Source organism: Oratosquilla oratoria, chromosome 11 (genome assembly GCF_046742065.1).
Source record: "Oratosquilla oratoria isolate Oo_2021 chromosome 11, ASM4674206v1, whole genome shotgun sequence".
Lineage (NCBI taxonomy): Eukaryota > Metazoa > Arthropoda > Malacostraca > Stomatopoda > Squillidae > Oratosquilla > Oratosquilla oratoria.
The window spans coordinates 63,681,716-63,706,633 of NC_134787.1; the positions used below are offsets into that span (position 1 = coordinate 63,681,716).

Below are 24,918 nucleotides of genomic sequence, written 5' to 3' on the forward strand. Positions count from 1 at the left end.
CAGATATTGTTCAAGAAATTGTGATAAAACAGGCCGAGCCAACAACTCTGCAAAATCCTGAGACTAGTTGAATTACACAGTGTAACATGTGTGTTCTACTGACTATAAATTACGACTGTGAAAATTATGCCCTTCGGATGATAGTGGTTAGAATAATTTTGGAAGTCCCAACTAACAAGAAATGGATTATTCAAGAAAAGTTGGTTAATTATTTTAAAAATTCGGTTGTATAAAAACACCTTACTTGAACCAGAGTAATTATAAAGAACTTACATTGCAGGGGGGAAATTAAAATTGAGTAAATGATTGACTTGATATTTTTATGTGCATACAACCATACATACGTGGCCTGCCAAGGCACGCAATCACCCCTCACCCATCCCATAGCCGCCCAACACCCATTTGCTATCCCATTCATCTTAACTTGTGAATAAAGGGTCATCCTGTTCCCCACCCACTGCTCAGGGTAGACGTCATGCAGCAAGGCCAAAGTACCTCTACAGTAGGGCCCAACAACCGAAGTTTGTTTACACCCACCCTTCGTTATATGGCGACCCTCTCCACCCCTACATCCACTCATAGCTAATAAGAAATCGGTTCTGATCGCGTTTCGCTATCATCAAATCACTTTCTAAACACATCCCTCCACTGTAGTTCTTACCGACACCCAAAACCTGCCTATTACTCCACCTATTGGCTCATACCCTACTCTAGCATTGGCATCTCCAAACACCAACAAATTTATATTCCTCCCAAAATTCTCTATATGCTTATTTAAATCAGAACCAAGATGGGAGGGAGGGAAGGAGGTGGATGTGAGTGGAGTATGTGGGAATGGAATGGGTGCAAGTGGTTTTTATGCCTTTGTTTTTTGGCTACCTCCATTGTAATGGGGAAAAAGCCTTTGGTATATGTATGTAAATCGATCTAATAAGCCTCCCTTTCCTAATCATTTTTCTCACAGGATAGTATGCACTCACAAAAAACTTGTCTCCCATCCCAATTTCATCTTCGCCCACATTACCCTTGAAGACACTTCCCTTCACCCCCATACACGTTCTCTCATCACTTTCCAGCATAACCACACATTCCCTCACTCTCCCACTCATCACTCCTTACACTCCCCACCACACTCTCAAACTCACCCCTCCCTTAAACTTAGTTTCAATAGCATTTTATGTCAGCAAGGATTGTGCAAGTGAGGTGGGCCCAGTTTCTACATAAATTGCATTGAACTGAGACTTTTGTCTGACAGCTTGAGGTGATGGGTTGGGAGCATGTCAGACAAGTGTAATTTGTGCTGGATCCAGGGCTGCTCTGTACATATCCGATTAATAGGGTGAGAAGAGATATGATAGCCAGAAAATCACCCCTTGTGTTGAAAAAACTGTACATACATACTTATACCAAGGGCCTTTTCCCTCTTACAAGGGAGGAAGCCAAATTCAAAGGTATGAATCCACTCTCACCCATTTCATCTCAACATACTCCACTCTGATTCACCACCCATCCCTCCCTCTATTCTTGGCTCCTCCTGGATGACAGGTCATCATTGCATTCTCACCCACTGCCTTAGGTCAGAAGCAATGCAGCAAGACACAGTACATCCACAGCAAAGCCGCTTCATTTTTAAAAAAATGTGAAGGTGTATTTTTGGGTAAGGATTGTGGTAACCAAAGCTGGTCCCTGGGATCTATGCCATCTGCAAGGGTGACAAGGGCTTCTTGTGATTGTTTAGCCCCTAATTTCTTCCATGCTGTTGGTTGGGGGGTGGTCCCATGATGTAGACACTACCGCACCAGGACCTAGCATTTCAGTTGCTATGGGTAATGGAATGAGACAATTTTTCTAAGAGTTTTCAAAAGCAGTTTGTAAGTGCAATTTGGTGGGTAGCTTTTGGAGAGGGTTGATCTTTTCCTGGTTTTGGAAAGGGAATGATGATGAATTCTTTCCAGGCAGCTGGAAAGATACCTTCAGTCTACATTTAGTTGAAGAATTTCAACTTAAAGGATATTGCAGATGGGTGTAACTGCTGTATCTGGAACTGGAGCAGTTGTCTTACAGTTGGAGATGAATGTATGGTATTGTGTTTCTATGAATGGTCAATTGCAGTGTTGGGAGGAGTGTGGTGCAAAGTCTGGTAGTGGTTGAAATTCAAGAGCAGTCTTTTAGGATATAAATTTGGGTCTGTGGTTTGTGTTGCTAGATGTCATTTTTGTTATTGCTTCAGCTACTTTGAGGGAGGGGAAGGTCTAGTTTGACCCCTATTTTTTTTTTTTTTTTTTTCCTTGTGTGATGTAATGAAATGGGTGAATAGGGCCAAGGCCATTTTGCATAGAATTCATAGAATTATGGGGAATATTTTGGTCTTTGTGTGAAGATGTACTATTGGGGTGATTTTGGTGTGTCCTGTTATCATTCCCAATGCTTTATTTTGCGTAGTTTATAAGGAGTCTTAAGTTTTTCTAATGGTTGGGAACCATGCTGTGGGAGCTTGGTCAAGAGTTCTTCAGAACTGTGTACTACAGACTGTGATTTAAAATTTCCTCCTGCTGCCCAAAGTACATGTTCACTAGTGATTTTAGTGTGTTTATTTTTTGTCTTCTCTTTTTCTGCATGAGGGGATGGAAATAGGGGGTCGCTGATTAAATGAAACGCCCTTGCTGTAGATATGCTGTGTCTTGCTGCACTGCTTCTGACCCAGGGTAATGGGTGAGATGCAGGGATGACCTGTCATCCAGGAGCCAAGAAAAGAGGAAGGGAGGGAGGGAGGGGTGGTGAATGGGAGTGGAGTGGGTGGAGATGAAATGGGTGGGAGTGGAATTATGCTTTTTGACTTTGGCTACCTCCCTTGTAAGGGGAAAAATGCCCTTGGTATAGGTATGTATTTTCTCGTTGATTTTCACTGTCAGATCATTGACATATGGGCTGAAGGTCATGTGAACATAAAAAATATAACCCAGGATTTTTGGGCTACCTTCCAGTGGAAGGGTTTGGCCACTCAGATTTACTATTTGATTCATGGAGTAATTAGGTAAATTATTATATATAATCATAACATTTATTACAATATTTTATGTAGTAATAACACAGGTAAATACATATATACATAACAATTTTAATACTAATGATTGTTGCCTTAAGTTCCACAGCAACTGGCAAAGGTTCTCAGACCCTCTCCTATGGAAGATACATTAGACTCTCATATGAACTGTATTCATACAGGAATGTTTCTATATCACCAGCTGGTAGTAGTAGGAGGACAGTATTCACTGGTTACCAGTTCTACTTGTATGAAGAGATGGAAGTAATATAGTCTAAGTTAATAGAGAGAAATCCTGGGCTAGTCTGGTGACAAAGAGTCAGTTCTTTGGAGCTGCAATTTCAAATGGACCCTAGAATATTAACAAGTTCTGAAGATGAGTGAACAAGAAGAGAAATGATTCTCTCTGACACCCAACTTGCAGGACTATTAATTTCAGGTGCCACTGTTGGTCCCACACAAAGATGTTAATCAGGGTTAGATATACCCTGTATGGGGTATTGACAGCATAAGTTTTGTGCAGTCAATACTCCAATGACTTTTGCAGCATTCTTCAATGACTGAAGATCAATCTCCACTCAAAGAAGGATGCTAATCATCTTTAGTATCCACTACTCTCCTTAAAATTCTCCTTTATGACTCCACCACACAATCCTGACTCCACCTCTTTAACATGATACTGTCTCTTGGAACAGAAGTGCTGGTTATCAGCAGTGAAATATAAATACAATATAAAATGTGTATCTCTCTACAATAACCAAAATTTAAACAAAAGTCATAATAAATCGACAGAAAACCTACTTAATTACAAGAAAGCAATGTAATTAATTGTTGCCTCATGTTTCACCAGGTGGAAATAATGCACCCCCATAGTGGCTGGTAACAGTCCTCAGGCTCTCCCACAGATCTCTATGGGAGGAAACTTCTGTGTTGTATTTGTGTGAGACTGTTTCTACATCAATGGCTGAAAGTGGTAAGGGAAAAGGAGCAGTTACCAGTTGTTAGCTCTCCATGTGTGAAAAAGGCTAAGAAATACAGTTGAAGTTGATAGGGAGAGATCTTGGACCCAGTCCAGAGACAGTGTCAGCCCCTCAGGGCTGCAACTCCTGATAGAGGTGAAGGGATAGATGGGTATAGAAAATAAGCTTTGCTGCCCATCATGCAAGACCACCACATGCAAGTGCATCATTGGTCCCAAGCAATATATGCCTTCTGTGTTATTTTGATAAAAACTGAACTAACATGAACATATATATACATATTAGAGAAGGTCCTTCAATGAATTTAGATAAAATCCTTTTGTCAGCTGTGGGTTATCTGCTAATGAAAAAGTTCTTGTGGAAGATCTTTCTTTCTTGGGTAGCTGGACTGAGTTCCAGCTCCTTGCACTGAAACTGAAGCAATCTTACAAGCTCGCTTTATCATCTCCTCCATGGTCAAGTGTGGCAGGTTAACTAAGTAGAATGCCAATGCTCCAACAAAGGCATCACCAGCACCCTAAGTAAAATAAAAGGAAACCTGTATCAAGAATAACATCTCTGCATCAAAAATAATTCTTATTCATCACAAAATAGTATTACATACATATACAATAGGCTTTTTCCCCCTACATGGGGGGTAGCCAGAAGAAAAAGGCATAGAAACCACTCCCACCCATTCCATTTCCTATATATTCCACTCCCCTACACCCTCCTCCCTCCCTCTTATCTTGGCACCTCCTGGATGACGGGTCATCCCTGCATCCAAAATAGTATTAATTCTAAAAACCAGAAATAGATTATATACGAGTATATTCAAATGAAAAGTTGCACTGCAGAAAATATTACATACTGTTGTGTCCACTGGAGTAACTTTAGGAGCAGGAACATGTACTTTCTGCCCATTACTGTTGAGATACAAAGCTCCTTCTTCTCCAAGTGTAAGGATGACAGACTTGCACCCTTTAGCCAATAACAACTTTGCTGCCTCCTCTGCCTCGGATATAGTTTTTACACTTTTTTGAATCAAAGTTTCTGCCTGAAAATTGTTTAATAAATTATATCAATGTTATAATACATTTGATTTGGAGAACAGCACATCTGACTTACAAATCATATATACATACTAATACAAAGGTGTATTTAGGTAGGTGTGTTGTCTGTATGAGTTAATAGGATGCATTAAACATATGCACTCACTTGTCATATGCATGCATACATTCATACATTCTCATTGGGCAGACATCACAAGGAGTCTGGGAGTTTTGGGGTACAGTCACAGTGCTATCTGTAAGAACATTTGTTTGCAAGTCTGTAATGTTATTTGATATCTACCAGTAATTTGCCCTCTGTGTTATTACATACTTTGTAAGTACATGGAATTCTACCCTTTCTGTGTTGGCTTGTAATGAGCTAGTGTGAAATAAATATTCAAACAGGACCACATGTATATATCTGTACCCCACAGCCCCACTCCTTTTTTGAAATGACTCATGTTTACAGCAGTTAATGTACTCAAGTTTTCTACCAATCAGGTTAGCTACCATCAAAGTAAGGTGGTTAGCGTAGCAGAGGTGTCAGAATAGGCTTTTTTTTTTTTTTTGTAGCAATACATACATCACAAGACTCTATCTCTTTTTGAAAGGTGGGTAATTATGAATCAGGGTTTGAAAAAAAAAATATCCTCTTCAAACTTATGAGACAAGACAATAGAAATACTCAATAATAATGGTTTCCTCAAGTTTCATGGAAACCCACGGCCACAGAGCAGTTGACAATGGTCTATTGGCTCTTCCCATTAATCTTTTAATCAATCAATCATCTACACAAGCTCCAACTCCTGTATAAAAGGTAGTAGCTACAGGATTGTTCCACAAGTTACTCAAGGAAGAGATGTTGTGTTGCTGCTAGACTCAAAGAAGAAATACTGTGTTGTTGTCTGGGTAAGGCTAAATTAGGGCAGTGTAGGATGAGGTGTTCTATGTCCTCTGTGTGGTGATTGCATTTGGGGTAACTTCTGTGGTCAGTCCTATTCGTGTGTTGGTACTGTTTCAAAGCTAGGTGGTGGCCTGAACACAGTCATACTAGAGGAAGTATTGCTTGTCATGGGAGGGATTTTTTGGTTAGACTGATGTCTGGAGGAGTCAGGTGAAGTATGGAGTTAGAGGTAACCTTGGGGTGCTTGTTTTGTGATCTGAGTGTGTGGTGTTGCTCCAGTCAATATTGTGGTCAAAATCCCTGATGTGGACAAAAAAACCCACTGGACTATTGACCTGTTCTGACTCTTTACTTATGTTGGTTCATTCTCATGTCTTTATATATTGTGTATGTGTGTGGTACAGTTCATGGACACCACTATAGCAGTCTGGGTTCGAATCCTGCCCGGGGCTAAAATAATTTCAGTATTGCTGCACCGCAAGTCATTACTCCAACTCTTATGGGCGGGGAGTGGGGGGTGTGTGTGCATCATATATGAGCTCTGAGCTCTCTTCCAGGAGGGAAATCGCTGTCAATCATGAGTCCAACACATGATCCACGACACTGGTAAATCATATACACGAGAGGTATGGAAACCCTTGATTGAGAAGACATACTAAATTGGGGAGAAATACAAGGGGACATGGAAGGAAACTCAAAAAAGACAGAGAAGAGACCTGAAAAAGAACAGCTTTCCCCACAGAGTGGTGGATGTATGGAACAAACTAGAGAAAACAATAGCGTGTGCAAGAACTATACATGAATTTAAGAGCAATTTAGACACTGCAAGACACAGTGATAGGACACCACAAGCATAGATCCCTTTCCCATAAGATACAACTAGGTAAATACCAGGAGTCAAGTACTGGAAATGGGTACTAGCTCAAAAAAGGCCATGGCTGAATGGCAAATGTGACAATTACAAAGATAGAAGAGAAGATCTGGAAATGTTAATAATAAAATATAACCAGTCACCTGACAAAGATCATTAACATTGTGAGGGAGAAGTAAAGATTGTGAAAGAACATAAAATGGGCTTTTCATTACATGAATGAAGAAAAAATCAATCAATCAATCAATCAATCATACTAATCCATCCTTGCTTGGAATGTGAAGCAGTGGTAATCCCCATGCAAATTGAAAGATAAGCAAGACCAAGAGAGCAGCAATCAAAATTATTTCCAAATCTGCATATCGGTTGTCAAGGACAACCCTAAAACTACAGCTGTCTCACTAGTGAGGCTGGGGAAAACCTGGACCAAACTACAAGTGTCTCACTGGCAGACCTGGGCATGTTCCTAGGTGTGTCTCTCGGTGTCCTGACTATATATGTGTCAGTCAGGACACAGAGGGATGTACATAGGAACACACCAAGAAATGCTCCCAGCTCTGCTCTCTGATGAGACAGAGTGATTTCTTAATTTGTGCACCATACATAGATCACAAGTGTTTCTAAACTTTGCTGGATACCTCTGCTTGTCACCCATATACATCCAAGGCTCCCAAGCAACAGTGAGGAAACTAATAAAAAAAAAACCGTAAGGTACTCTCCTTGAATCAGTCAGGGAAGCAAACTAGAATACCAAAAGTCACCCACCTTCAGAAATCACTCATTGTTTTCCAACAAGTCCCCATGATTATAAAGACCATATCAAACACTATATGTACTTTCTATTGGTACCTTGTATTTGTCTTTTTGATAAGTAGTTTAGGGGAAAGAATATTTACATTTTACAAAATGTCCCAGCAGGAAAGGCTGGATGGGCTCATGGAAACCCATGTTGTAAGAGTTGAAGAAGTGAAGACAATGAGGGGACATGATTGCAAAGCTAAGATCATTGAAGGAAGCAGACAAAGCCGACAGAGAAGATATCTTCATTTATAACAGGAGCGTATTCCAACGTCATAGGCACAAATTAAAAAAGACCACTGGTAGTGGGGTCACCTTTACCCAATGTGCTTTGACTGTTGGGGCAGGTAACAATCATACATACATATACCAAAGGCTTTTTCCCCCTTATAAGGGAGGTAGCCAAAAAACAAAGGCATAAAAACCACTCCCACCCATTCCATCCCTATCACACTCCACTCCCCTCCACTTTCTTCCCTCCCTATCATCTTGGCACCTCCTGGATGACGGGTCATCCCTGCATCTTGTCCACTGCCCTGGGTCAGAAGCAGGTAACAAATCACTCCTGGGAATCAGTTAGAAAAGCAGGACTTAAACCCACAACAAGGAAGATGAGAGACCCAGTCAATTCTGATTATGTCACCAATCCACACAAGTCAAAAGGACATAAAAAATATATAGTTCTATATACAGATGTATATTCCTGGAATAACCCAGATAGTTTAGCACAAACTGGAAGCATTCATGAATTCAAAACAAGGTATGATAATTGGAGTATAAAGAACTGGACCCCACTACCGTAGCTTTCTTCCTGTATATTACAATTAGGTAAATAGCTGTTGATAGAACAAGAGACTTAAGCTGTAAAATGCACTGGGATGGTGAAAGAAATAATTTGTATACTGGATCATTTAATGTCCAAGATAACTGTCCTTTTATATATATATATATATATATATATATATATATATATTGTCTGTCACCAAGTAATTTAATTCAGTTGAAAAGAAAATCTACTGGAAAGGACAGGAGGAAATTTAAAAAGTTTAGGCTTACCTCCATCTCATTAACACAAAAAATATCTGAAGCCTTTATAATCTCGGGATCCAAATTATGTACAACAGGAGCAGCATTCATCAGTGTCATAACTGAAATATATTCAGTGCAAAAAGTGTATTAGTGTTAAATAAAGATCCATTTGGAATAATGAATACAACTTATAACTCTAGAGAGAGAGACAGGGAGAGAGAGAGAGAGAGAGAGAGAGAGAGAGAGAGAGAGAGAGAGAGAGAGAGAGAGGACAACAGACAGACAGACAAGCAGAGAGGACATAATGGCTGAAATCTACAAGATTCTGTACATGGAATGTATGAAGTCTTGCATTGGTGAAACATCATGTGACCTAAAAACATGCACTTGTGAACATCACAATGACATTTGAAATACCAACTATTTAACAGGCAGGAATAAGGTTGAGTTGAATAAGTGAAACCAAAATGACAAGGTGAAAATGTTTGCAAGTAATAGTTCTTCAAAGGTCAAATGCTATAGAACAGAATAAAGGAATTTTCAACTTTGCACCCCCAGTAACTTTATATATTTTCCATGATTGAAAAGGTTTTGTAAGACCAGCTGAGAGTTGACCTGGCCATGTAACCTTCTGCAACCTTTCCCCTGTCCCTTACCCATGTTTTTTTTTATACTCAAGTTTGTGTTCTTCATCTACGTACTTGAAAAAGCTCCAATGAGAGAAACATTATCATTCAATGAAGACTTCATCCTCAAATGGTGTTTCCTGCATGCAAAATAAGGACATAGGTATTAAGACATTGAAAACCATAATATAAAAATAAACCATCAGTACCTCCATGCTTTTGAGCACTTTTAAGTGTGGCCAGAGTTGCTTCCATTGAAATTTCTCCTTGACACACAACCAACTTTGCCTCTTGAAGAAGTGCCTCTGCTTCGTGTACATCATCTACTGTCATTTTCAAGTTGGCTCCAGCAACAATGACAATACTATTTTCTCCTGGAAAGTGTGTTAGATATGGAATTAATAATAAGAAATACATTATACCAATAAGACTTACGAGGAACTGTTACATATTAAAAATCTGCTTTTTAATCATGAATTAGAAAGCTGGTACCAGTCTTAATCAAGGGATCTATAATAGAGAAGACAAGGAGAACATACTTCTGGCCATGACAAATTATAATCCATTCACAGCAATTTTCCACTCACACAAAGAAGGGAAAGAGGAGACCTACTAACTATCTAGAGAATAATGAAAGGAATGAAAATCTTAGATAAGAATGATTTATTGAAATGGGACAATGGATAAACAAAAGGACACAAAAAGAAACTCAAAATTACAGAAGAGATCTGAAAAAAAAAATAACTTTCCACACAGAGTGACAGATACCTGGAACAAATTAGACAAAGAAACAGTGTGTGCAAACACTATTCAAGATTTTAAGAAAAAACTTGATGATGAAAGATACAAAGACAGGTCACCAGGAGCATAGCTCCCTTCCCGTATAATACAACTAGGTAAATACCTAATTTTTGCCCTTTCTTTTCCCTGATTAACAAAAATCCCCCTTTTAACTAAGGCCCCCTTCACTCTATCCATCCATCCCATTCTCCGTCTTCCCATCAAATTCACTCAATCTACCTTTGCCTTCCACATTTTTTGTTGGTCTTTCTTCAATCATTCTTTCCATATGCCTAAATCATCCCAGTACTTTTTTATCTACCATATCTGCCACCTCCATTTCCATCCCCACTCTCTGCCTCATATCTCACTCTAACCATCCTCCTAATACCCCCCCCCTATCATACTTCTCGAGCATTAATCTCAAGACACATTAAAGTCTATTCTTTTTGCCTTTGTGAGGGGCACCATCCTAGCCTTCCGATAGGGGGGACTTTGTGACGTTAAACCATATCAGTGGCATGGGTACAATCACCACTTCATTTAGTCTTCTCTTTGTGTCTATCCTCACTTTTCATCTCCCCCGCCCCCCAAGACATTTACCTGTTTCCTTCACTCTACAGTTTACCTCCACCTCAACACCATCCCTTGCTATATATGACCTTCAATGCTTGATATTGTCCATTTCTTCCAGCCTGTCTCCTTTAAGACATACCTCCAACTCAGTACAACAAAATGAAAGACAATACATTGCTGCATACCAGACCTCCTGATATCCATTCCTCTGATTCCTCTCTCCTCTGAAAGGACAAAGTCCACCTGGTCAGACTGTGATCCAGCCACCATCCAACCCTTCTAAGCTATCAGATGAAGCTGGATGACTGCATTGCAGACAACTGCCCAGGATGTAACACTTCACCCCTTCACATTATGGAAGACTGAACTGTACGCAATCACACATGCCAGCAACACAATATACACTCTACCATCTTTTTTCAACCACATTATCTTTTTACTTTTAATTCCATATCATCACGAATGAGACTGACAATGAGCTCAATGGAGATATATGTGGAAACTTGTGATTTGTGAGAAAACCCTGTTCTAGCCGTGGCATTCCCCAGGGAGACAGGACTGCTTGGCCAGTCTAAGGAACAACAACAACAACAACCTCCAACTCAGCCATCCTATTTTCCTCTAACATACCCTCTTGAACTCCATCACTAATTGCCTTAGACTCTCCTCTGATCCAGTCATGAGTGCACTATCAGCTGCAAACAACTGGCTCACCTACTACTTCCCTTCGCTCTCAATTACCATTTCCTATCAGTGTACAAATTGACATTACCATGGTGACATTACACAACCATGATGCAACCTTACCCTCACCTCAAACCACTTTCACTGTTTCCTATCCTAAATGTATAAATATATATATATAAAATTCAAAATATATAATATGATATGGTTTAAAGTCACAAACTCCCCCCTATCAGATAACTAGGACAGTGCCCCTCACAGAGGGCTTTGCTTTGTAGCAAGGAATTTAATGAACCATGCCCTTGCTTCAATATCGCCAGTGGCAGGATTCGAACCACCATCCCCTCGACCTTTGCCGCAAGTAATGATGCCCTAACATGCTCAGCCAGCGAGCTTCCAAAATATATAAAAATATAAGAAATATTTTAGAAGTAAATTATATTCAATGGTGTTCAACAAGATGCAATACAACCCCAAATACTGTTCAAACTTTTCATGTAGGATCTTCCTAGCCCAAAGCCAAAATATATTGTTTTCTCTCTGCCTTAAGCAGAAGTCTCCAAAGTGGTCAATATCGACCCCTGGGGGTCAGTGCAACAAACCTGGTGATCAAAAGGGGGTGTCAATAAATATGTAACTTATCTTAATCTAACCTATCAATGTGGAGGGCACTGTTTCCAAATGACAGCGAATAGACTTTGCTTTCTCTCTTCTATTTGCCAGGAGTGTTAAAAAGCATTTGGTAAGAGGGAATTAGGTGATTTCATATTTATGACATCTATGCCAAATGACAGCAAAAATATTATCTTCTGTTTATTTCCCAGTATTTCATGTGACATATACATTTACTTTATGTGTTTCCATGTATTTTGATAAGTTTGAACATTTCTATGTTTAATTCCAACATTATATTCACTATTTTGTACATTAGTTACGATTTCAATAACAACTGTAAACATTTCCTCCTTTTTGTTTACATATATTTCATGAGAGATATTCATAGGAGGTTTGGGGATATAGAACAACAGTTTTGCAGGGCTTGGTATACAATGGTCAATATACGAGGAAAAATGTTTGCTCTGCAGTTCCCCTCATTAATGTATATGGAAACTGAATATCTATTTAACCAATTTTTTTTTATCATTACTACTCTTACTACTACAGTATTACTACTATTACTATCATTACTATTATCATTATCATTATTACTATAATTATTATTATTACTATATTATTATTATTAGTAGTAGTAGTAGTATTTATTATTTACTATTATTTGTACATTATTTGTACATTACATTGTGTTATCCTCGGCAATTTACATTTATTATTTCGAACTATGTGTTCTTGTCATTATTTGCATTTCATGTACATTGATTTATTGCCAAATAAAGTCTATCTATCTATCTATCTATCTGCCTGAGGGTCTATGAGTGATCAAGGATTCCAGTTGCCATACCTTTGTCATCCACTGTAATTGTAGCCACACCTGTAGCAGCATCCATACATACTCCAACATTATCTGTGTCAATACCATTATCCTGTAAGTTCTTCATATAATTATGACCAAATGTGTCATTCCCGATCTGTAAGAGGAAACCCTTCCTAAGAAAATTTTCTTTTTTAAATGCAAAACATTACTATTTTTTGTGTAGCAGTAATAAAATGAACTGGAAATTAAAAGATCTAAAGTTACAGTGACACAATTAAAGAATTTAAAAATTTTACCTTAGCAACAAGAGAAGTAGAAGCACCTAATTTGGCTGCAGCCACACATTGGTTGGCTCCCTTGCCACCAAAGCCAACAACAAAACGATGCCCATGAATTGTTTCTCCTGGACGTGGAAGAATTGGTGTATAGCTGTTCAAAACAGAACACTAAGTAATCTTCAGCAATATTGCAGTCAAAATTATGTACATTAACAGAGAGAAAATGTAATTTTTTTTGTTGATATAGGAGTGCTCTTATGCTGTACAATATACAGTGCTCATCATGGCATTATACCAGCTGCCCTACACACACACTTACCAAAACATAAACACATACCATAGATATATTTGCACACTTGCCGAGATTCTAATACTTGGTGGTGCCTCCCTTATGCTTCACCATGTCCCTCAACTATTTAGGAAGACTCTCACACAAATTCCTAAGGGTCTGGGAGGATATATTAATCCATGATCACAGACAGCAGACTTGAACCGTGGAATAGAACTAATACCCTTGCCCATCAAATTTTGCTTCACTATTGTCCACAGGTTTTCAATGGGGTTCAGGTCAGGGGAATTGCCTGGCCAGTCATCAAAGCTCATATCAGTCCTTAAGCCACCCAACTACAGATCTGGCAGTATGATATGGTGTGCCCTCCTGCATATATACTGTAGCCCCACACTTGTCAAATGCATCAGATAAATTGTCACACAACAACTCTACATATTGATTCATATACTGGTTTTTGAGGAGCATTATGAATTCACCAGCACTGAGCAATGAAACACCCCCAAACCATGAGCGAGTCTGAGTGTTTGGTGGTCCCACTGGAGTACCGTGGGTCTAGTGGGCCACTACATCTGGCCTGGCATACATGTCCACCACGGTTACAGGCGACAGTGAAGGTGGGTTTATTCCAAAATACCTCAGACCATTGTTGAATAGTCAAATTACAATATTTAAGTGCAAAATCCAGCCTACATTTCTTCTGTCACTTGGTACGGATGGGTTTCTTAACCAGCCAGTGGCTACTGTAGCTCAGCTTGGTCACCTGCCTGTTGACTGTTCTTATGGACACCTCACAAAGCAGACGTGGAGTTTTTCTTTCAATTATCTAACAGTTATGGTAGGTGTACTCTCTAGCTGCTTTTTGAGCACAGTCAAAGTATGTACAGATGTTTTCTTTGAGGGGTCAGGCAGAGGTTTAGCAGACAGTAGCTTGACACCACCATTGGGCTTGAAACACTTCACCCATTATCTCACAGATCACTCACACCAACATTTGCCACTATTTCTCTTGTCTGGAGCCTAGCTTTGTGAAACCCTATGATCTGAGCTATAGTTACAGGCATTAATGACTTCTTTTTACCCATAGTCACCAAGGTATAGCCCAGAAACCAAAGGAAACCGAGACAAAAGATGAGGCAGATGAAAGAACAAAGGCACAGCACTTCCTCTCACCACCGTAGCCACATGGGCACTGAGTCAGTATGTGGTGTTTGTTGGGAGGCAGTGATGTCATGTTAATAGCTGGTCCCCAGTATAATGCTGTGACAGAAAAAAAAATGTACAGTAGGCCATTATTTTTGTCACAGCCTTATACCAGGGTGCTCACTCGGCATAATGCTGTGATGAGCACTGTATAGTATTGAAACTTGACAAAGAAGTCAACAGAAAACTTAAGTAATAGGAATAAAGTAAAGATGGAGACTGATATATGGTCTTATGCAATCAGTTAGGCAAGTCTACCTTTGCATGCATATCTCTATGTACTGTCTGCCAAGTAGTAAATAGGTACAAGCAAAACTCCTATCAGGATTCAGACTACTAGGATTTCTGTTATTATTTCCTCCACTATACCTCCACTATAGAGATAAACTGCCACAGACATAACCATCACACAGAAGACACTGAATACCTCATTTTACACTTCCCCACAACAACACAATATTTCTTCCTTGAGTATAGACCAGTCTACTGGCTGTTGCCAGTATTTGGGAGTCAGGGTTCTCCTGCAAGACATACCAGGAACAACAGATTGACTGATTCATAATCAAGCCAATTCTGTGTTAGTATTGCTCCAGTGCTGGATGGTGACCTGAATGTAGTCATACTATAATGGTTCTTGTTTCTCTTGAAGAGGGATTTTTCCATGGAATTAATGTCTGGAATGGTTTGATGGAGTATGGAGTTCAGTGGTCAGTCTAGGGCTTATTTTGTGATCTGCATGTAAATGTGTTTTTGTACAGATGTGTTGATGTGCACGTCATGCAAGTGAAAGGTTGTTGTAGATGTTTGAGTAGCATGCGAAAATTGTAGTTTTTTGTTGTGTTTGATTGGATGTGCTTATGTGATGTTAAGAAAAGGGGAATTAGGTTTAGGGCTTTTGCATAGAAGTGTGTGCCTATAATTTTCTAGTGAGATTCTATGGGAAGACTAATTTTTCTATGCAGATGTTTTATTGGGGTGGCTTTGGTGTACATTATCATTGTTCTCAATACTTTATTTTGTATAACTCGTAAGATGTTTGTTTTCCTGATTATTAGAAATCATGCTGTGGAGGCATGTACTATAATAATTGCCTTGAGCTTCAAGAACCGAAAAACCCACAGACCCAGTGTATCACAAAGTCTTTCAGTCCTCCCATGGACCTTTCTATTAAGAAAATTTGGACAGCTGTGTGTATTGTGTAAGTGTGGTACAGTTTACCATAATAAGAGGAAGGGAGTAGTTGCCAGCTATCAGTTTTCCTTAATGTGAAAAGGTAGAGGAAGTACAGATGAAACAGGTTTGATATCAGGTGATGATAACAGGTTTATCATAATAGGAGGAAGGGAGCAGTTGCCAGCTATCAGTTCTCCTTCATGTGAAAAGGTGAAGGAAATACAGATGAAGTTCAAAGATATTATGGATCTAGTCCAGAGACCAAGTGTTTTCCCCTTGGGGGTGCACTTCCAAATGGAGGTGAGGGTGTTGATGAATTTTGAAGATAGTCAGTAGGACCACCCACTTGCAGAAACTCCCCAGGGAGATACAGCCTCGAGAAGTTAGCACCTAGTCTCCAGAACAGCCAAAGAACCTAAGTGAGCCAATCAAGAGAGAACTATATCAAAAGAGTGACTGATTTTATTTTTCTTCTTAAAGGAGTCATGGACTGAGCTGATCACTTTCCTTATAAGGAAGTAAAGGCATCCATACTTATGGTTCTATTAAATTTGCCTTGGTCAAATCATAAGTAAGATTCAGACACTACCTAATAATGAAATCTGTCAACCTCCCTCCATCTACAGTATCACCTCATTAATACTACACCACAAGAGGCCATTTAAAAAATAATCACCAGAAAGTTCAAGAAAACCCCATTCTCATAACATGCACATAAGACTTCTGAGAAATAAAAATAGAACATTACCTTACAAGGTCCGTCATGCATGAACCAACAACAACAATCTTGGCCGACATCTTTAGTTACTTGTATTTCCCTGCAAAATAAAATAGAGGTCAGTTTGTCACTATGGGCAACTAATATATTCTGCTGCATATACTCTTATCACCCATGTGTACACATAACCATAGAGAAGGAAAAAGACTACATACAAGAAATACATACACATGTCTAAAGGATGTCAAGAAATACATTTTCCATAGATGCATAAAATAAAATTGAGTGGCTTATGAAATATTGTCCAAACAGGAACAATTCATGAATTCAAATCTAAATACAATAATTTGAAAATTAAGAGCCCAAGTTGGAACCATACATAAATTTGGAGCTTGATATAATCAAATTACAGTAGGAGACAAGACTTCCACACATTGCTCCTTTCCTGTATAATGTAATTAGGTCAATGTATTTAGATTTATCCTTTCTAACTCCCTTAAATTTCAAATCTACTCCATACAGTATCATGGACATAATCACCCATTCATATAGTCTTGTTTGCATTCATCCCTAGATGAATATTTCTTATGACACTCTTCATTCCCCCTAAGATATTTACTTGCTTCCCTTACTCTATAATTTACCTTTACCCCCACTCCATTCCCTGCTATATGTGACCCTAAATACTTAAAATTTCACTTCCTCTAGGCTTTCTCCCATAAGACTTACATCCAACTTGATGCCACATTTGTAAATCTCATCACCTTTTTGCCCACATTTACTCTTAGCTTTCTCTTTTCACATACCTTTCCAAACTCTACCATAACTGTCTTAAGCCCTCCTCTGATCCAGTCATAAGTGCAGTGCTGTCCACAAACAACAACAGGCTCATTTCCCATTTCCTCCACTCAGCATTTCAAACCTCCTTGCACCATCCCATCCATGTGCACATTGAACAACCATGGTGACATTACATAACCCTGATGCACCCCTCCAGTTTCAGTTCAAACCACTCATTTCCTTACCATTTCCTAACACATGCTCTTCTACTCATATAAAAAAAATTGACTGCTCTCAACATATTTCCCTCTATCCCATACATCTCCAACATATCCCACAATACCTTCTTGTCAACCTTGTCATATGCCTTTTCCAGACACAAAAGTCCAAGACACACTAACCTTTAACCAAACACTTCTTGCATATCAGCCTTACTACAAAAAATTGACCCACACATCCTCTACCTTTCATAAACCCATGTAGTTCTTCCACAGTTACTTCCTTTGTTCCCCTCTGAACCCTCTCAACTAACACTCATATACCTTTCCAACTACACTTAAGACCGATCCCTCTAAAGCTACTACATATGTGTCCCTTTTCTTTTGGACAGTGGAACTATATAAGCACTCCTTCAGTCATCTGGCACATTTCCCTCCCTTAGGCATACATTAATTAAACCTCACTAGCCAGTCCACTACAGAGTTCATTCCTTCATCAGACACTCCATATAACCCAAATGCTTTAACAGCTTTCATCACTTTCAATACTCTTTGTATCTAATCTTTTCCTATAACCATATTATTTTCTTGCCCATTACAGCCATTTTCCTAGCATTTCCCATTGCCACAATCATTCCCTCCCAGTCCTCCACATTCAACAAATCCCTGAAATACTACTTGCCCATTTTCCCCTTGCTGTTTTTACTTATCTTTATTCTACTCCACACTTAATTATTATTTGTATTCCCGTTTTTTTTCTTTTAGTTGTTGAAGTATTTATGTAGTTCTTTTTCATAAGTGTGGCTAGCTCTAGTGTATTACTAGGATCATATTTTTTCCATCCTCTGGGTTGCTGGCTTTCTGTATGGCCATTGTGACCTCTTACAGTTTTGTCCAGGGATGGAAACTGGGTTTTAGTAAAGGTCTCCAAGTACTTTCCTATTTCTTCTGTATAATTCGGACTCACTTTTTTTTGTATGAATGCTTTACTTCTTCTTCCCATTTTTATATTTTCATGAAGTCTATATTTCTAAGTTCTATGGTAATCTTTATTGGAAAGTAATCTGAGGGATGATCATAGGTGGTTTTCCATGTTGATTGTGGTTGGAGAGAGACACATGACAAAACCCCAATGGACAAAACTCCAACAGAAAAATTGGGGGAGGGGAGAGGACATAACCTAACCTACTGATTGAGGTATTGTTCATCTACCAGGGTAAACACACTGTTATATTTGGAGGTGTTGCCTCTTGGTTGTGTTGCACGGTTTGTCTAGTGAGGTGTTTGCTGGTTCAGTATGTTTAGATTGGGGAACTGTTCTGGTATTTCCTCTTGGGTCTGTTTATGTAGTCCTATTGGGTGGTGTGCATTCATTTCACCTGCTAGTTCAGCATGTAGTTTGTTAATTCATCATAAGATTACGGTTAGGGACTGTACTCCTGTGAGCTGATGTGGAGGGTGGTGTGTAAAGTTTATGATGCTGTCTGTTGTTTTCTCTTAATAACTGGATTGCGATTATTTCTGCTGTGGTGTCTGTTCATGATTAATTTATTCATTTTGTCGGAGAAAAGTACTGTTTAAATATGAGAAAAGAGTACATGCAAAATATTTTATCAAAATTCATTAGGTATTGAAATGAAATATAATCATGGATGCCTCCTCGTTAGGTTAGGCTATGCTCGTTTGGGTTGGATTATCCAGTTATGGTCAGGTCTTCAGAGCAATGCCTTAGTCATAAGTGAAGCAAAGTCAGCAATAACTTGGTAAGTCGTTATTTGTGTCCTATGCCAGCATATGGATATTCTTCATAGGAAAATATCCACCCCAGACTGGCCGTTCTGGGACGAAATTCTTTATATGGTGCTCTGAAAATGCATTGCGCAGATATATGTAAGGTGTACCCATAAATACAAACTTTACGAATGTAAGGCATATGGAGAAGTGTATACAAGTTGTACAAAAAGTGATTATTTGTATGCAAATAAATACATGAGAAACAGCATGAAGTGACCACCATAGAACAATGAAATAACAAAAAGTGGCGACAGAAGACACACAACAAACCATGGCTCGGAGAAAAATATGGATAACAATTATATTACCCAATTTGTTAGTAATAAAACAGTAAAAAATAATTCAAAATAAAAATTCTCCCGAAATATTTCAGCTGTAAGACTACTGATATTATATTTATATATAACGCATATGTGTTAAAATTAGGACGATGATGTAAATACTAAACTCTCCAGAGAGCTACTAGATTTTTTTTAGTATACACCAATGAAGTACTCGTATGTACCAACTAGTCCACGGCTACCCAGTGGTTGATAACCTACTGAGTACCCCGGTAAGGCATTCATCAATTACTCCAACTAACGACCATACCTGTTCATGAAAATTGTATTCTATTTTTAGTTACAATTTCCCTCCCCTCCCTCCAAACTCTTCCTCCTTTGTTTTATTTGTAATTTCATCTCACTAACCATTATCTTCAAATAATTTATGGTTTGGGCCCATATAATTTCTGGTGGTGATACACTCCATCCTTCTTCGTGATAAGAAAAAAAATAAAATATAACCACGAAAAATGAATAATCACACACATGCAGCCTACTTTGAAAGTTAAAATAAAAAGGGAAAGGTGATGTTTATGAATATGTTTCGAGTTCCAAATTCTGTGTAAATTCACTGTTTTTTTCAAATCTGAATGTTCCTGTCGGTGCTGAAAGCATATTTGCAATGTAATTCAACAATGTGTGGCATTTCGCCTGATACTCTCCAAACCTCCTTCTCATCGTCAATTTCAGTTTGAAATATATAAAATTACATGGTAGATGTCAATTAAGCGACTATATGGGATGTTGGCAGACCTGTGCGACTCTGATGCTTCCCAAGGAACTGTGCTGAGGAGGGCAGAGGCACAAAGTTAATAAACTGCCAGTCACCATTATTGTGCAACTCGAGCTGGCGGGATGAGTAGTAACGTAACAACCAGAGGTGTGCCGGAATTAGAATTTCATTGAACACTGTTTCTAGCCGGTGGTGCTGGGCAGCTACCGGTGAAATTACCGGTTTTATCGGCAACTAACTTAATGATAGCTTACCGACAAAAATTCTGCTACCGGTAAAGCTTCGTTAACCGATAACTCGATAAGCTATACCATAACACTCAGAGAGTGGTAAGCACGTCTCGGATTGGTGGTACTGAGTGACGGTGGTGACAGGCCCAGTGCCCCGCTAATTTTACCTGTTAAACTTTTATCATTAAGCAAGTATGTACCGCTAAGGTCTCGGTAAGTTGTTATCACTAAAACCGTTTTTTTCGGCACTCTTTTTAATTTCTCAATAGAATTAATGTTATTTCTGTGATCAGCATACGAAACTGTATTAATTGTGAAAGTTTCATAAAAAAAAATCCGCGTGTCGCCAAACGAAGACCCATATATTATATGGATCTTCGTTTGGCGACACGCGGAATTATTTTTATGAAACTTTCACAATTAATACAGTTTCGTATGCTGATCACAGAAATAGCAGTAATTCTATTGAGAAATTAAAAAAGTGCCGAAAAAAACGGTTTTAATGGTAAAAAAATGATCGAGACCTTAGCGGTACATACTTGCTTAATGGTAAAAGTTTAACCGGTAAAGTTAGCGGGTCACTGGGCCCGTCACTACCGTCACTCAGTACCACCAAGCCGAGACGTGCTTACCGCTCTCTGAATGTTATGGTATAGCTCAAGATCTAAGAATATAAGGTCTAACCACTTCCGACCGAATTTCGAGGGAGTTGGCGCAGCGGGCCCGTGAACGTCACCTGGCTGTTCAAAGTGGGGTTAGCGGGTCCTATAGCTGTCAGTTGAAGCTGGTCCGTCGTTCGAAAATGACGTTGCCTTCGCTCGCACCGCTCCACGCAATTAGTTATATTCTGACAAATATTATATAAAATATATATATAAAATATTATAGTTCCTGTCTTCCTTGGCGTTTCACATTTTTCTTCAGTGTATCACAAAGAGAAAATGGACTCAGCCAAATGACGTCAGAAGCTGCGCAGAAGAATTCAAACGGTCTGACCTGTATATTTAGACCTTGGTATAGCTTATCGAGTTCTCGGTTAACGAAGCTTTAACGGTAGTAGAATGTTTGCCGGTAAGCTATCGTTAAAGTTGTTGGATAAAACCTGTAACTTTACCAGTAGCTGCCTACCACTACCACCTCCAAACATGAACCCATGCATGCAGACACGCGAACGACACTTACTCGCGCGGTAGATAGCAGACTATAGTAGCACCAATTAAAGTATGACTTTATCCCTTTACAATGACATAACAATAAAAACTATGTAAAATAGAACCAGAGATATAGCTTATTAAAGGACAAAAACATTGATTTTTCGAACTCGATTCGAACTTGTGACGTCACTACTACCTCACGAGTCTTTTACCGGTAAACTGTCGGTAATTTCGGTAACTATTGTTGTTCACCAATAATTTCGATATTGAAATTAGCGATGTTTGCCCAGCACTACTAGCCGGAATACCAGAATGATGGGCTGGAGATTCCACTTCCATACTTGCATTCTCGTTTATTACGCTTATCCTTTCCTCATTGGTAACCTTCCTACCCATCCCGAAATACTTTGCATTCTTTTTAGGGGGGGGAGGTGATATGTTGAATTTTCAACAGGAAGTCTGCGTATATTTCGAATGACATGTCGAACCCTAATTATGCACCAAGACTGTCATGTCTATCAGCAAATTGTATGGAAGAATATTGTGGTTTCGCATCTGATAACCCATCCTTACCAACAAGGGGCTCCTATTTGCTGTCATGAATATGCCGACGCAGCAAAAGTTCCGGCAACAGATAAATCATCCTCATGGCAGACACAAAAATGTTAATGCTTACGAGTTTTTACCAACAACAATTGCAATTATTATTATTATTATTTTTATTTTTTTACTATATGCAATAAGCATTATTACGGATACTGACGAACAGATAAAGTTCTTCAGCTAATGTTATTTTTGACAAGTCCTGTCACCCATCTCTCTGCAGATATGATAGCGTGGAATCTAGTGAACCTTGGCTGGTGGCTGAGTTCGAACTGACGTCAGTTCGACCTTTGCTGCAAATAGCACCGCACAAGTGTCCTCTGCCAGCTGTCCGACATGTAAAATTATATTTTTAATATTGATTAATTATTAATGATAAAATGTGTAACAGTGGCAAATGTGAACGTTAACGAATCTCTGGCAATGTTTCACTGGATCCCAAGTCATATTGTGATTCCAGAGAACAGTATTCTGGATGCTGCTGCACACAGGCACAATGTTCAGCAAAACCACAATGCCCATGGTACTCACGATCACCTAGATCAAGGTCGTCACTATCAAGAAGGCCAGACTGATGGCCACGGCCGACCACAGCGGCAATATTCATACTTCGGAATCTATCGTCTACAGCAGCGATTCCCAAACTATAGGTCGCGACCCAAACATAGGTCGCGAAGTGTTCAAGAATGGGTCGCGAGGCCTTGTTAGAAAAAAAAAATTCAATCAAAAGCTTCCCTACACTTGTGTTTCCAATAAAAGAAGACTTTCGAAATTGCTTTTTGATGCTTGGGTCGCCACATCTTCACCAGATATGGATTTGGGTCGCGGCCAAAAAAAGTTTGGGAACCACTGGTCTACATGATCCGCCTTGGATACCGTTGAGGGTTGTGTTACGGACGGATAGAGACAATGACGAACGCTGCAAACTCCGTGGGGTCACAATGCAACAGCCATTTCCCCACAATCTGTTACTCAGTGATCCTTAACCTTTTTCAGTGTCCTTAGTATCCCTTGATATCTCAGAAAATTTTCTCATATCCCCATCCAATACAAATGCAATGCAAACATTTGAAAAGGATTAGTGATACAAACCTTGCTTTGCTTTCTCATTATAAATATACAGTACCATGCACTGGCTATCATGTCTCGTACCCCGTGGGGTATAGGTATACCCCAGGTTAAAAACCACTCTGAACTCTCTTCCGGGAGGGTAGTAGCTGTCGATCACGAGTCCAACACGTGATCCAAGACCATGGTGAATCACTGTGCTAGAGTAACCACTGTCACTCTTTGCCTAAGTCTCAGTCCGCCACTCACAGCGGCAGGGATGACGAGGCATCTCACCGTCTCCCCTTCAGAGGCAGTCCTCAGCTTCTGGGGGGGGGGGGGGCACACTCTTCCCCTGACGCCGCCTGAGGATGAGAGGTTCCCTCCCTCCCTGATCTCCTTTGGGGACCGCCGCTAACAGTGGCAGCATGGGGACACCTCCTATATCACATGTCAACTATTCCGCATCGCCTAAGGCTGAGGTCCGATCGGGAGATAGACCCGGAATCTTAAAAAAAAAAAAAAAAAAAAAAAAAAAAATACGAAAGCTCTCTGCTTCGTTAGTTTATCTTTCCTGGCAGTTACTTTTGCACACACACACACACCTTATATATATATATATATATATATATATACATATATACACACACATATATATATGTATATATACATATATATAATATATACATATTATATACATATATATATACCCGATATATCCATTTCCACACATTAAAAAAAACATTGATATTACCAAACTATTCTATTTAGTTTAACAGAACTGAGTGTGAGCAATACATAACGATACTTTCAAAGATTACAACCATGAAATTAAAATCGCCGATAACCGATAATATTTTACGATAAGACTTACTTCCTTTACAAAATGAAAATGTAATGCTCTACATGGTTCTAACTATTTAACTTCTATACGAATGGCCTATCCTCCTCGTAAGAGAAGTGGCCTAGTCAAAACATACCTTGACTCGTCACGTGTGGAAAATACAGAGGAGCATTTAGTATCAATAATCGTTGGAAATTGTTCTGTTATCGATCTTCCCAATTTGTCCATTGGCATTTGATGTCTCCAGGAGAACGTTTTTTTCACCCTAATGTCACCAGAACATTACCCAAATGTCATAATCTACTACGCCTCGCCAAGTCTAACAGGAAGATGTAATTCCATTAAATTGATCCATATGGATTATAGAATTTTGGAGCACCATACTGTGGAATATTATTCATAAATAATAATTGACTGAAATACTGTGTGGCTGTGTAAAACTAGACTCAGCTAATTTTACTGGTGACTGATATTATATGAACGTTTGTTGTAAAAAATTAATCCACACGAAATGTAGGATCTGTTTTATGCATGTTGAAGAATTCCATGACACAAAATTGTGTTTGTATTGTAAAGTGTGTAAAAGTTAATGTAAAAATATAGAACACTTGTATCATTACCTTCCCTCGATTTCTGAGCAGCACACTGTCTAGTGAAAGACTTATCAGGCAGACGCCCTCTCTCCACGTAGTCGCTCTCTCTCCACGTATTCATAAACTCTTCAGCACTGACTTCAAATTACTTATGCCACTCATTATGAGAATTGTGTGTTTGACT

At 39.1% G+C, this 24,918-nt stretch overlaps 1 protein-coding gene across 4 annotated transcripts; it reads right to left on the reverse strand.

Moving 5' to 3' along the window:
- Nucleotides 1-3,062: 3,062 nt before the first annotated feature.
- LOC143029873 (ribokinase) lies at nucleotides 3,063-24,904 on the reverse strand. Of its 4 annotated transcripts, none has more exons than XM_076193033.1 (8): nucleotides 24,762-24,904; nucleotides 16,446-16,515; nucleotides 13,051-13,183; nucleotides 12,782-12,908; nucleotides 9,492-9,656; nucleotides 8,684-8,775; nucleotides 4,874-5,059; nucleotides 3,063-4,540 (listed from the first exon to the last, which is right to left on the reverse strand). In XM_076193033.1, exons 2-8 carry the CDS (start codon nucleotides 16,493-16,495, stop codon nucleotides 4,364-4,366), a joined length of 930 nt encoding a protein of 309 aa, XP_076049148.1. In that variant the 5' UTR covers nucleotides 16,496-16,515; nucleotides 24,762-24,904; the 3' UTR covers nucleotides 3,063-4,363. The 4 variants fall into 4 exon arrangements, with proteins under 4 accessions (XP_076049148.1, XP_076049150.1, XP_076049149.1 ...); XM_076193035.1 differs by lacking the exon at nucleotides 24,762-24,904 and adding an exon at nucleotides 20,518-20,579; XM_076193034.1 differs by lacking the exon at nucleotides 24,762-24,904 and adding an exon at nucleotides 20,284-20,354.
- Nucleotides 24,905-24,918: the final 14 nt, after the last annotated feature.

Coding starts and splice junctions, on each gene's coding strand:
- LOC143029873 (XM_076193033.1), bottom strand. CDS start 16,495: ATGTCGGCCAAGATTGTTGTTGTTGGTTCATGCATGACGGACCTTGTA. Junction 12,909..13,050: donor CTACTTCTCTTGTTGCTAAG/GTAAAATTTTTA, acceptor TTCCTCTTACAG/ATCGGGAATGACACATTTGG. Junction 8,776..9,491: donor AAGTGCTCAAAAGCATGGAG/GTACTGATGGTT, acceptor AATATATTTCAG/TTATGACACTGATGAATGCT.